General features: G+C 32.8%; 1 protein-coding gene across 44 annotated transcripts in view; it reads left to right on the forward strand.

Annotated features, from left to right (window-relative positions):
- LOC125659436 (leucine-rich repeat-containing protein 15-like) overlaps positions 1 to 14,790 on the forward strand; it is a 615,079-nt gene that overhangs the window by 554,259 nt on the left and 46,030 nt on the right. For 32 of the 44 annotated variants that reach the window (XM_056149051.1, XM_056149060.1, XM_056149041.1 and 29 more), the window contains 2 exons: positions 2,006 to 2,077; positions 12,438 to 12,509. The exons of 9 other annotated variants lie outside the window; for them this stretch is intronic. In XM_056149051.1, coding sequence (XP_056005026.1) covers positions 2,006 to 2,077; positions 12,438 to 12,509 — 144 coding nt within the window. The remainder of the gene's footprint in view (positions 1 to 2,005; positions 2,078 to 12,437; positions 12,510 to 14,790) is intronic. 3 more of the 44 variants (XM_056149043.1, XM_056149058.1, XM_056149055.1) reach the window with 1 other exon arrangement.

The following is a 14,790-nucleotide window of genomic DNA, read 5'->3' on the forward strand; positions in this document are numbered from 1 at the left end:
GCAGTTTATCTGGGTTTTTGTCCAAGTTGTATTTGAAAAGGTGACTGGGTGGTTTATTTTAAAGGTAAAGTTCTTGCTCTAACAAAAACATATCCACGTCTTTTTTCTCGTACCTTCCTTCGAAAAATTGAAAAATACTCAGTCTAAATCCTTTCTACCGACAACTAGTACACCCGAATACGGCACAAAACATCTTAATGCAATATTATTTCAAACTGTTAACGTGATAATTGTTTTTTTGTCGATTAAATCTAATTTGTTTATGAAATGACTTATAGATGTTTTCAAACCCGAGGGCGCATATGACGTCACACATAATGGCACGTAAAATAGCGAAAGTAAATATGCATACCACGGTATCGCAAGATTTGAATTCCATCGCTTTCAAACTCGAAAACTACGCAACATATTTCATTTAAAACACATTTAAAGTGGTTTTAGGCATGGAAAGAATTTTGCTGAAAAAAGAAAAACGTTTAAAAACATGCGTTGTGTCCTTTAAGATAAAGGCAAACACAGACCCCTGGATATAACAGATGTTGGATTGGGTGCCTAGGAGGAGTAAGCATCCCTATGTTGACTGGTCAAACCTGCCTTGAGCCCTATTAATTGATCACGTAAACGGAGTAATTCTTAGTCAAAATTAGTATGTAAAAATATGGATATGATGTTTATGGATCTGAATTGATTCTATCCGAAAGCATATGCTGCGTATGATCATTTGTTAAATGGAGGTAGGCTACTGAAAAATACGATAATGACAAAAACGTTGATGTTACAGTCGCGTTTCAAGTCAATATTTTGCATATTCTATGGCAGTTATAAATTATTATGATTTAGTTTCAAATTAAAATCCATCAATATTGTCTGGCGTGTTTCATAGAAATAATTATGCCGTTCTTTTATGCTGAGTTTGACTACCGAGTACTCCGTTTACCTGATCAAAACAGTAGTCTTACGGCGGGTGAAACTGGTTAACAGGGGATGCTTACTCCTAGCATCTGATAAATCTATAGTGTTTCTGTCGTCCGTGTTTTCCCTACTCTGGATTTGTGTTCTTTATAACATTTATGAGAATGGTTACGGTTTATCAAATTCTACATATTTGTAGTATGATATGGCATAGAATGACTTATATATGCTTAAAAACAAGAACAAGACCATTAGTTATGCTACCATACTTAAATTATTTTGAAATTTGGGTTAAACATCTTCAATATTTGGGTCATTGGTGTTATTGATATCAAGGAATAAGACAACACTCGGCAATGGACTGCGATGATGGAAATGAATTGTGCAAAAATCTCTTTTACGTCTTTCCTTATGCATTTATGTGTTCTAATAACATTCATTAATATAAGATTCACTCTCTAACTTTCATCCACTCCTAGAATTATTTATTGATTTCCTGATATATACGGAGATCAAATTTATCCAGAGCAAACATTGCAGCACTAGCACCTCTATATTTAAATATCACTTTGCTGTAAAAATGTGCTATACAGTTTAGAATATAATAATTGATAAGATTAAATCTAAGTTGAGTATTCTATCAAAATGAAGATTTCGGTTTTATTGAATATATAGCATGATATACCTTTGGTATATTCAAGGGTCCGTGTTTGTCCAACTCTCTATTTTGTATTGTTTGTGGGGGTTATCAGATCACTGGTCCATATCTTCGCCTTTCATAGAATTCATTTTTGTATGGGAAGACAATAATGTAATTTTGCTTCCTTCAGAGCCTCTGAACATGTTTTTTAATAAACCATATTAACAAAAAAGTTAATAAACCTTACTTGTTTCTTCTATTATTAAAATAGTCAATCACAATCTTACAGGACAACATTCCGACACCAAAACTGCAGCTAAAATTGCTTTCAATGTTTGCTGTTGGTTTTTTGGGTTGTTTGTTTGGTTTTTTTTTTTTGGGTTAACATCAAAATGTAATCAAGCAATATTGTATGGATATATATAATTTAATCAAGCTTTCTTTGTAATTCAGATACCTAGAACGCAATAAACTAACAACGTTACAGAAAGGATTGTTTGAGGGATTGACGAAATTAACGACACTGTAAGTACATGTATATTTATATATAATATGAATTCATTATTTGTATTCACCTGAGGATGGATGTTAAAATCCAGAAAGCGCTAGTGATTTAAATATATTTTGGAACTGTATATTTTCCTGCTTTTTTATTCAATTATATATATATAGTGCATCTGATTATTTCTTTTATGTCATCTTCAATGCATATAGTTATATCATTAAATCGATTAATTATGTCGTGTTTCACATCAACATGTATATAACTAGAAATTCATTCGGTGCCTCATACACTAACACATGCATCACACGCTCTAACAGATGACAGTTGTCCATCATTTCACACAAATCATAATGGGTAATAACATTTTATGTGTCCTTCATATCCTTGATATCGTGCTCTACTTAACAATGTTCTTTTCGCATAATGTACTCCAACAATTTTGTGTTGGTATATCTATAATTCAATCAATATATCACACGCAATAAGATCACAGTCATGTACCATTTCAAACATCTTGCTATGAATATTGTACATGTCTTTCACGTTCTTGAAAATTGTCTTCTACTTAACAAAGTTTCTTTTTTCAATTAGCTTATTATATTTGAAATATTAGAATACACAATTTCTTTACATTAGAAAGAAAATGAGTAAATAACTTATTATCTATACACTTGTTTCATATTCTACAATCTACATGTAGATGCAATACATTCACAGTTCCTTATCTTCCCCTTTCATTCTTGATAGACTGATTGCTTGCTTGATTTACATCCGTCGAAATTTTACACTCATACTAAATTGTCATCTTCTTTGGGTCAAGTACCACAAATATAGACCTATGTTTAGTGTTCAGGGCACATGTTTACTAAAGTTCGTAGACGTAAACGTAGACATCTAGATATAGTGTACGTTTATGTGTATGTGTGGGGGGCGGTATTCACTGGTAGTTGTAGACGTACATTTACGTCAGAAATAAGCGTAACTTCACTTGTCCTATACTAGTGCACATAAGCTGATCGTAACGTTACAAATAAACAAAGAAAAGATATTGGAAAAATGTCTGTTGGACATGATTATATGACCATTGTGATATTCATATCATGGGTGAAAATAATTCAATTTCCTAGCTAATCGAATGCAAATGCAAAATAAACCAGCTAATTTTCATTCTTAATTTCATATAGTGCACATGTACTTCACTCGAAAGAAGCTTTTTTTCATATACCAATGTGTCCAAGCATGAGAAAAATTTATTCCATTTCAGTGAATACAAAAAAGAACGACACAGTTCTTCATTATTTAATGAAATTTCAAATGAATTTGAAAAATAACACTGTTTTAATTTTTAACACATTATCCCTAAGACATGTACAGTAGACTTACAATAATGTTCAACATTGGCGAACATTAGAAAACTGAAATCAATTACCTGTTAATAACTCAATCACCCAGAATATTTATTCCTCCTACGTACCTGATCCCACCTCTGGTATATCCAGGAGTCGTTGTTTGTCTAGCTCTTTATTTTATATTCCTGTGAGAGTTATGAGATTGATCACTGTTCATTATATTCACCTTTCATTCACTTCCTGCGGAAACAGTATTTATGATTTGTTTGTAAGGAATTTAGATTAAATCTAAGATATTCATTGATTTGACTGCTCAGTAATGTTTGTGATTGTTTTTATTCAGATTAACCTTATTCTAACATTGCTCTAAGATAATTGATAGAGAAAGATACAAACATATAACACGGACTTTATAAATACAAAGAGTGAGCTCTTTCATGTTTAGAAATCTATTTCAATGGAATCCGAATGGAATAAATATGGGGAAATAAATAACACTTCAACATATATATAATTATACATATAAAACACGTGATGAAACTATGGCATTTCGTTAACTGAAAGGTTGCTGAATGTTACATAATAGTGACTGAATGGTCCTGACATTCCGTCACCTTTCCAGGCCATTCAGTAAAATGTCAGTCTGCTGAACGGCATAGATTTATCCTGTAAAATATATAAATACTTAGATATTAACGGCATGTTCGTGAGGGTTAAATATAGACCTCAATAGGATATCAATTTCATAAAGTCTGTCATAAAGTTATAAGTCTTCCTAGGCACCTGTTCCCACCTCTGGTATATCCAGGGGCCTGTGTTTGCCGTAATTTTGTTTTCATTGTAAACGTTATGAAATCAATATGCTATTCAGCCCCTATATTTGCTCCTCACGAACATATTAACAGGTGTGAAAGAGAACCTTCAAACGTATTGTGCCACAACATATGCGAGAAGTGGTGTAAATCAAATATGGATTCCAAAAAATTCTGAAGAAATTTTAGTAAATTTGAAATCTCAAAACATTTCTCAAATCAACAACACCTAAACGTATGACTTTTTAACACTTTTAATGACCATCCCTTACGATTGATTAAAGACCAGACGTTTTAAAATCATAGACAGTTGCTTTTTCACGAAAAAGGAAATATTCGTATCTAGTAATCAGTCGTCCAAAAATTGATTTGCTGGAGTTCCTCATTGAAAAGATCTTCGTAGTCTTCGGTGGTCAGATCTTCCAACAGTTTGTTGGTATTCCCATGGGTACGCATTGTGTTCCGTTAGCTGACATTTCCCCATATTCTTATGAAGCAGAGTTTGTTCAAAAGCTTCCAAGTGAGAAAACGACAATCTCTTGCTGTGACCTTCAACTCGACATTTAGATACATTGTCGATTTATTTATTAACAATAATCATTTTCATTCATACATCGATTCAATCCCTGTAAAATCGAAATAAGAGCCGCCACAGAGTTCTTCACATCTTCTTTGAATTTAGATATTTTATTGAAAATGAATATTAAGGGCAAACTAACTCATCTTTATGAAAAACGGGATGATTTCAGCTTCCTATCACCAACTTTTCATATCTATGTAGCAATATTTCATTATCACCTGCATATGTTGTTTATATCTTTCAACTGACTCGATACGCAAGAGCTTGTTCTACATGTGATCAGTTGGTTTTTTTTAAAATTGAGACAAGCTACTAACAAACAAGTTGATGGTACAGGGGATTCAACACTCTCGTTTGAAGTTAGCATTTCGCAAATTCTATGGTCGTTATAATAATCTAGTTTGCCAATACAAGCATTCCTTGAGTCATATGCTGCCTGACATGTTCAATAGCTATTGTTAGGCCGCTCTTGGCACACTGTTTTTAAGTACATATTTTTAAGTTTACCTCATCAAGATATAGTGCTCACAGCAGGTGGGACCGGTCGACAGGGGATGCTTGCTACCACTAGGCACCTGATACTGCCTCTGGTATATCCAGTAGTCCGTGTCTTCCCAACTGTCTATTTCGTATTACCTATAGGAGTTGTGAGATTGATCACTGTTGGTTATCTTCACCTTTCATCCAAATGTAAATGAAACAGACGTGGAGAACAATTGCTAGAAATATCTTTTGGAAAATCGAATATCTACTTCAAAAGTTGACCGAAACAGAATTTTCTACAACTCGTGGCGTGTCGTGTGGAACATGATCCAAAGAGATTGGAAACCTAAACTCCGAATGACCGGAGTGAATAAAAGCTACAGATATCGATGCGTACATTAAGTGTGTTTGAATGGAAAGGTCCAATACAGGGTAACTGAAAATATAGCATACAAATATAGGTAACATATATAGGAAATGGAATATTGTGCACGAAAAAATAGTTATGGGTATGGTTGTTACATTCTACATGTACTGGTGGATTTCAGAACGTGACTCAGAGGATTATGATATCACGTGCGTCTGTTAACTGCTCACAGGGCCTCATTTTCAATGGAGATACCCATGTTGTATCGTTTTTCCGTTCTCCTATTGGTCAATTAAATAAGTCATCATGTTTTAAAAATGTGTAATCTCACTGACTATTTATTTCCCAAATGAAAGTGAAATTAGCACTATTAAAAATAGATTGAATACCAACTGTAGTAAATACTAAAGATAATATCCGTTTGTAAATTGGATTTTTGAAAATCAACACCTCATACAATTTTAACCAGAAATTGATTGTACTGTATAATGAATGGTACATGAACAATAATCATCATTATAGATTCAATGAGTTATACAAATCATTCTATCATGGGAGTTGTTGATCTGTTTACACAATACACGTATTACTAACTTTGTTTCAATTTGTCAAAAACTTTGAAAAGAAAAATAAAGAAAACCACAGGTATAAGCATCACCTTCTTTCAAACTATGTAAAATCTTTCAGTATGCATACATGAACAAAATGAGCTATCATATGATTGGATTATGTTATACCTTCCATTCTCTTATCGTTGACTGTACTATTCACAACACCATATAATGTCTCAATTGGATGGAAACAGTGTTAAGCATTCAATATATCAAGCTATAGGACTCATGGCGGGTTTGACCGGTCGCCAGGGAATGCTTACTCCTCCTAGACACCTGGTCCCACCGATCGTATATCCAGGGGTTCATCTTTGCCCAACTCTCTATTTTGTATTCCTTAAAGAGTTATGAGATTCACCAGTGTTCGTTATCTTCACCTTCCATATCATTGATGGAAAAGTGAAGATAACGAGTAATGATCCATCTTATATATGGCCCAACTATCTATTTTGTATTGCTTATAGGAGTTATGAGATTGATCACTGTTCGTTATCTTCACCTTGCATATACATCTATGTGTCCTTTTGTCAGAGTACAATTTAAATTAAAATATTTGATGAAATAGATGCATACAAATATATAACGTCGATTTCTTCAATGTGTAACTTATATACCGTCAATCTCTTCAATGTAATTTTTTTTCTTTAATACCAGAAACATCCTATGTATTGAAATTGAATGTTTAATCTCAACGTTTGCATGCCACTTTAGGATTCAATGTTGAATGTGTCCGGTTACAAATGCAGCAAAACTTACAACATTTATTCAAAATCAACAGGTGTGTGTCAAAATATCGTAAAACGTACACCACTTACAAGTATTAGAACATGTATATCGAGGACGTTCAGAGAAAACATTGATACTGACAAAATATGTTCATAATAAATTTATACATGTACAATGTAGCACTCTCCATTAAAGCTCGTGCAGATGAACTAGCCGACTCCCCGAGACTACTCGCGTCTAGAAATTGTCTCAGCACTAGTTGGTATAGCTAGGGGAAAATTTTCGATCAATAAAGTGTTTGGATTGAAAAAAATCGATGACAATTTATTTTTTTATTTTTAAAAGTCTGATTTGTGTTTGTTAACAATCTCAATTTTTTAATACATGTCCCTGTGTTATAGATGCATCCATATAAATCGTGTCTGATGTTTCTGTTACATGTGTGTTTTTATTTACGGACTAGCAAACAAATTCATAAGGACAACGAGCAAATAAATCTATTCAATTAGCTAGTTAGTATGAATAGCGTCTCAGAAAAGTTATCATGAAGACTGATGTAAATATTAATTTATTTCATCGTGAAGAAATTGAATCACGATATATGATAATAAATCAATGGATATAAGCACAAAATATATGCGTCCATCCCCGATTAACAAATTATTCCCATCGAGCACCTAAAAGCTGTCACCCGCCCCCTCGTCTCAGATTTTTTCTAATCCTCTCTAAACTGAATCCCACATCCGTCCATGATTATAAGGCAATTTGCATTGAAGTAGCTAAATTGATTCATCAAATGTTGAACGCAAAATCACGGTGCTGTTATAAATGTACCTCTGTGCACTTCGCACCATATGACGTCAAAATGTAAAAGTACGTCACAGCGTACATGTACATGTTCTGATGGTTGTATCGCGGGGAAAGCGCCATGCTATTTTGTCGTTATTTTGTCGGGATATTCCTTTTAGTGTGTGTAGGATGACATGGTTTGAAATTCAAATATTGGTGTGTGTCCGTTTTTTGTTGTTTTTTGTTTTGTAAAATATATCAGTTAGGATGTTGGTTTCATGTTTTATCACCTTGATGTCCAAAAAAGGAATCGAAGTATCACTGTATTCCATGGTAAACTGGATATTTGGATTGAGCGTATTCAACAAATTGTGAAACTTGATCAGGTCTTCTTCGGATTTTTCCCAAAATATAAAACCGTACAATTTGGCCAGAAGGATTTACACTATTGTTAAAGATGAAAATACTAAAGACCAAAGACTGGCGAAATTGAAAATATTTCTTACTGCGCAGAATTATCCGGAAACACTCATTCTTTCAGCGATAAATGAAGCAAAGAAAATTCCACAGCATACACTTAGAACAACAAGAGAAAAAGAACACGATCCTTTCCTAATACCATTTATGACAACTTACAACCCAAAACATATAAATATCTTTCAGGAAGCTAAGAAGAATTTTACAGTTATCAAGCGTGATTTAGAACTTCAAAAAATTATTCCCAAATCCGACCTACTTCACAGCCAAAGACAACCATCTAACTTGAAAAAAATATTAACAAAAGCCAAATTCAATTCAACGCCTGAAAAATACGCAGTTTCTACATGTGGTGACTCAAGGTGTGGTACATGTCCCTTCCTAAAAACAGTACCTTCTATTACTTTTAAATGCGGAAAATATTTTACTGTAAATGATAACATATCATGCAAGTCGAAAAACTTACTATACTGCATTATTTGCAACGGGTGTGGCGAGGAATATATTGGACAAACTAACAGCCAGGATGCGTGTCCATCGCCAACAAATTAACGATCCCAGTACAAGAAATACCCCATGCAGCGAACACTTTGACACCTGTGCTAGAGGCAACTACATCGTATTTCCATTTTATAAACTTAAAACAGAATCAACGTCCATGAGACTTGCTAAAGAAAATTGTATCATTAAACTGTTTTCTCCTAAACTAAACAAACTTTAATCAATGCATATATGAGAAATTCTGATTGTTAAACCTCTTAATTCATCAACTTTTATCATGTAAATGTTCATTCTTATTTTGTCCAAGTCATCTTTCCCGAACTTTTGTATTATGACGTCATGTATCTATTCCCTCGTCGCAAAGACTATCATGACGTCATGACGTCACAATAGACGTTTCTAAGATAAACAACTTTGTTTTCATTATTAATTTGTATTCATCTGAGGATGGATGTTAAAATCCAGAAAGCGCTAGTGATTTAAATATATTTTGGAACTGTATATTTTCCTGCTTTATTATTGAATTATATATATATATATATATATATATATATATATATATATATATATATATAGTGCATCTGATTATTTCTTTTATGTCATATTCAATGCATATATATATATATATATTTATATATTTCTTTATATATATATTTCTTTATTTATATATATATATATTTCTTTATATATATATATATATATATATATATATATATATATATATATATAAAGAAAAGATATCGAAAGAATGTAAATACCCAAATATAGCGTTGAAAGCGTGTATGAAATCGGCAATATTGTGAGTATTTTTTGTTTTTGATGTTTTCTGCCACACTCAATAATTTTTCAGTTATATAGTGGCGCCCAGTTTTTATTGGTGGAAGAGAGAACCCAGTTACAATGTACCTGGGAAGATAACCACCGACCTTCCGAAAGTAAACTGGGACACTTTCTCACTTACCGGCGCGAGCGGGATTCGAACCCGCGCCGACAGAGGTGAGAGGCCATGTGATTTTGAGCGCAATGCTCTAGCCACTCGGCCACGGAAGGCCCCTAATATTGCGAGTAAATAATGTTTATATGGGTCGCTGTTTACAAACTGTTTGGTAATGTCATTTCTTTATACATCTGCAATTGACACTGTTTTTCTTATTTTTTTTTGGATTAGACAAATCATAATACGTTACATTGTTGACAACTAGACCCTAGGCCAAGCTACTGTCACGGGTGCATTTCGAAAAGAAAGAAAAAAGAAGAAAAAACCACACAAATCAATAAAAATAATCAAATTTAAAGTGGAAATCACAATATTTTATTTTGATAAAGCAATCATATTATTAATTTTACAAATTGTGATCTGTACATCGTTAGGAAGTGGGAGCAAGGCGTTATACTGACGCACTCAAGATGTTACGAGTTAATGTGGAAATAATTTTATAATTCCATTTAAAGTTAAGAAATACAATATTCTATTATTTATATGATTAAAAGTTCAATTATTTTGTATCTTTAAAATCTTTGTAAATCTACCAGTTGGTAGAAACTGGAAGCACAAGTTATATAAACGGTATGTTGTTACAAGGTGAAGGTTAGTTGATCCGAGTGTGTATTGAATTTGAAGACCAGAACAGAATTATGTAGTGCTTAGCTTCGATATATCCATTTTCTCGCAGTTTATCTGGGTTTCTGTCCAAGTGGTTTTTGAAAAGGTGACTGGGTGGTTTATTTTAAAGGTAAATTTCTTGCTCTAACAAAAACATATCCACGTCTTTTTTCTCGTACCTTCCTTCGAAAAATTGAAAAATACTCAGTCTAAATCCTTTCTACCGACAACTAGTACACCCAAATACGGCACAAAACATCTTAATGCAATATTATTTACAAACTGTTAACGTGATAATTGTTTTTTTGTTTTTTTTGTCGATTAAATCTAATTTGTTTATGAAATGACTTATAGATGTTTTCAAACCCGAGGGCACATATGACGTCACACATAATGGCACGTAAAATAGCGAAAGTAAATATGCATACCACGATATCGCAAGATTTGAATTCCATCGCTTTCAAACTCGAAAACTACGCAACATATTTCATTTAAAACACATTTAAAGTGGTTTTAGGCATGGAAAGAATTTTGCTGAAAAAAGAAAAACGTTTAAAAACATGCGTTGTGTCCTTTAAGATAAAGGCAAACACAGACCCCTGGATATAACAGATGTTGGATTGGGTGCCTAGGAGGAGTAAGCATCCCTATGTTGACTGGTCAAACCTGCCTTGAGCCCTATTAATTGATCACGTAAACGGAGTAATTCTTAGTCAAAATTAGTATGTAAAAATATGGATATGATGTTTATGGATCTGAATTGATTCTATCCGAAAGCATATGCTGCGTATGATCATTTGTTAAATGGAGGTAGGCTACTGAAAAATACGATAATGACAAAAACGTTGATGTTACAGTCGCGTTTCAAGTCAATATTTTGCATATTCTATGGCAGTTATAAATTATTATGATTTAGTTTCAAATTAAAATCCATCAATATTGTCTGGCGTGTTTCATAGAAATAATTATGCCGTTCTTTTATGCTGAGTTTGACTACCGAGTACTCCGTTTACCTGATCAAAACAGTAGTCTTACGGCGGGTGAAACTGGTTAACAGGGGATGCTTACTCCTAGCATCTGATAAATCTATAGTGTTTCTGTCGTCCGTGTTTTCCCTACTCTGGATTTGTGTTCTTTATAACATTTATGAGAATGGTTACGGTTTATCAAATTCTACATATTTGTAGTATGATATGGCATAGAATGACTTATATATGCTTAAAAACAAGAACAAGACCATTAGTTATGCTACCATACTTAAATTATTTTGAAATTTGGGTTAAACATCTTCAATATTTGGGTCATTGGTGTTATTGATATCAAGGAATAAGACAACACTCGGCAATGGACTGCGATGATGGAAATGAATTGTGCAAAAATCTCTTTTACGTCTTTCCTTATGCATGTATGTGTTCTAATAACATTCATTAATATAAGATTCACTCTCTAACTTTCATCCACTCCTAGAATTATTTATTGATTTCCTGATATATACGGAGATCAAATTTATCCAGAGCAAACATTGCAGCACTAGCACCTCTATATTTAAATATCACTTTGCTGTAAAAATGTGCTATACAGTTTAGAATATAATAATTGATAAGATTAAATCTAAGTTGAGTATTCTATCAAAATGAAGATTTCGGTTTTATTGAATATATAGCATGATATACCTTTGGTATATTCAAGGGTCCGTGTTTGTCCAACTCTCTATTTTGTATTGTTTGTGGGGGTTATCAGATCACTGGTCCATATCTTCGCCTTTCATAGAATTCATTTTTGTATGGGAAGACAATAATGTAATTTTGCTTCCTTCAGAGCCTCTGAACATGTTTTTTAATAAACCATATTAACAAAAAAGTTAATAAACCTTACTTGTTTCTTCTATTATTAAAATAGTCAATCACAATCTTACAGGACAACATTCCGACACCAAAACTGCAGCTAAAATTGCTTTCAATGTTTGCTGTTGGTTTTTTGGGTTGTTTGTTTGTTTTTTTTTTTTTTGGGTTAACATCAAAATGTAATCAAGCAATATTGTATGGATATATATAATTTAATCAAGCTTTCTTTGTAATTCAGATTCCTATACAACAATAAACTAACAACGTTACAGAAAGGATTGTTTGAGGGATTGACGAAATTAACGACACTGTAAGTACATGTATATTTATATATAATATGAATTCATTATTTGTATTCACCTGAGGATGGATGTTAAAATCCAGAAAGCGCTAGTGATTTAAATATATTTTGGAACTGTATATTTTCCTGCTTTTTTATTCAATTATATATATATAGTGCATCTGATTATTTCTTTTATGTCATCTTCAATGCATATAGTTATATCATTAAATCGATTAATTATGTCGTGTTTCACATCAACATGTATATAACTAGAAATTCATTCGGTGCCTCATACACTAACACATGCATCACACGCTCTAACAGATGACAGTTGTCCATCATTTCACACAAATCATAATGGGTAATAACATTTTATGTGTCCTTCATATCCTTGATATCGTGCTCTACTTAACAAAGTTCTTTTCGCATAATGTACTCCAACAATTTTGTGTTGGTATATCTATAATTCAATCAATATATCACACGCAATAAGATCACAGTCATGTACCATTTCAAACATCTTGCTATGAATATTGTACATGTCTTTCACGTTCTTGAAAATTGTCTTCTACTTAACAAAGTTTCTTTTTTCAATTAGCTTATTATATTTGAAATATTAGAATACACAATTTCTTTACATTAGAAAGAAAATGAGTAAATAACTTATTATCTATACACTTGTTTCATATTCTACAATCTACATGTAGATGCAATACATTCACAGTTCCTTATCTTCCCCTTTCATTCTTGATAGACTGATTGCTTGCTTGATTTACATCCGTCGAAATTTTACACTCATACTAAATTGTCATCTTCTTTGGGTCAAGTACCACAAATATAGACCTATGTTTAGTGTTCAGGGCACATGTTTACTAAAGTTCGTAGACGTAAACGTAGACATCTAGATATAGTGTACGTTTATGTGTATGTGTGGGGGGCGGTATTCACTGGTAGTTGTAGACGTACATTTACGTCAGAAATAAGCGTAACTTCACTTGTCCTATACTAGTGCACATAAGCTGATCGTAACGTTACAAATAAACAAAGAAAAGATATTGGAAAAATGTCTGTTGGACATGATTATATGACCATTGTGATATTCATATCATGGGTGAAAATAATTCAATTTCCTAGCTAATCGAATGCAAATGCAAAATAAACCAGCTAATTTTCATTCTTAATTTCATATAGTGCACATGTACTTCACTCGAAAGAAGCTTTTTTTCATATACCAATGTGTCCAAGCATGAGAAAAATTTATTCCATTTCAGTGAATACAAAAAAGAACGACACAGTTCTTCATTATTTAATGAAATTTCAAATGAATTTGAAAAATAACACTGTTTTAATTTTTAACACATTATCCCTAAGACATGTACAGTAGACTTACAATAATGTTCAACATTGGCGAACATTAGAAAACTGAAATCAATTACCTGTTAATAACTCAATCACCCAGAATATTTATTCCTCCTACGTACCTGATCCCACCTCTGGTATATCCAGGAGTCGTTGTTTGTCTAGCTCTTTATTTTATATTCCTGTGAGAGTTATGAGATTGATCACTGTTCATTATATTCACCTTTCATTCACTTCCTGCGGAAACAGTATTTATGATTTGTTTGTAAGGAATTTAGATTAAATCTAAGATATTCATTGATTTGACTGCTCAGTAATGTTTGTGATTGTTTTTATTCAGATTAACCTTATTCTAACATTGCTCTAAGATAATTGATAGAGAAAGATACAAACATATAACACGGACTTTATAAATACAAAGAGTGAGCTCTTTCATGTTTAGAAATCTATTTCAATGGAATCCGAATGGAATAAATATGGGGAAATAAATAACACTTCAACATATATATAATTATACATATAAAACACGTGATGAAACTATGGCATTTCGTTAACTGAAAGGTTGCTGAATGTTACATAATAGTGACTGAATGGTCCTGACATTCCGTCACCTTTCCAGGCCATTCAGTAAAATGTCAGTCTGCTGAACGGCATAGATTTATCCTGTAAAATATATAAATACTTAGATATTAACGGCATGTTCGTGAGGGTTAAATATAGACCTCAATAGGATATCAATTTCATAAAGTCTGTCATAAAGTTATAAGTCTTCCTAGGCACCTGTTCCCACCTCTGGTATATCCAGGGGCCTGTGTTTGCCGTAATTTTGTTTTCATTGTAAACGTTATGAAATCAATATGCTATTCAGCCCCTATATTTGCTCCTCACGAACATATTAACAGGTGTGAAAGAGAACCTTCAAACGTATTGTGCCACAACATATGCGAGA

The sequence above is a fragment of the Ostrea edulis genome, chromosome 9, assembly GCF_947568905.1.
Source record: "Ostrea edulis chromosome 9, xbOstEdul1.1, whole genome shotgun sequence".
NCBI lineage: Eukaryota > Metazoa > Mollusca > Bivalvia > Ostreida > Ostreidae > Ostrea > Ostrea edulis.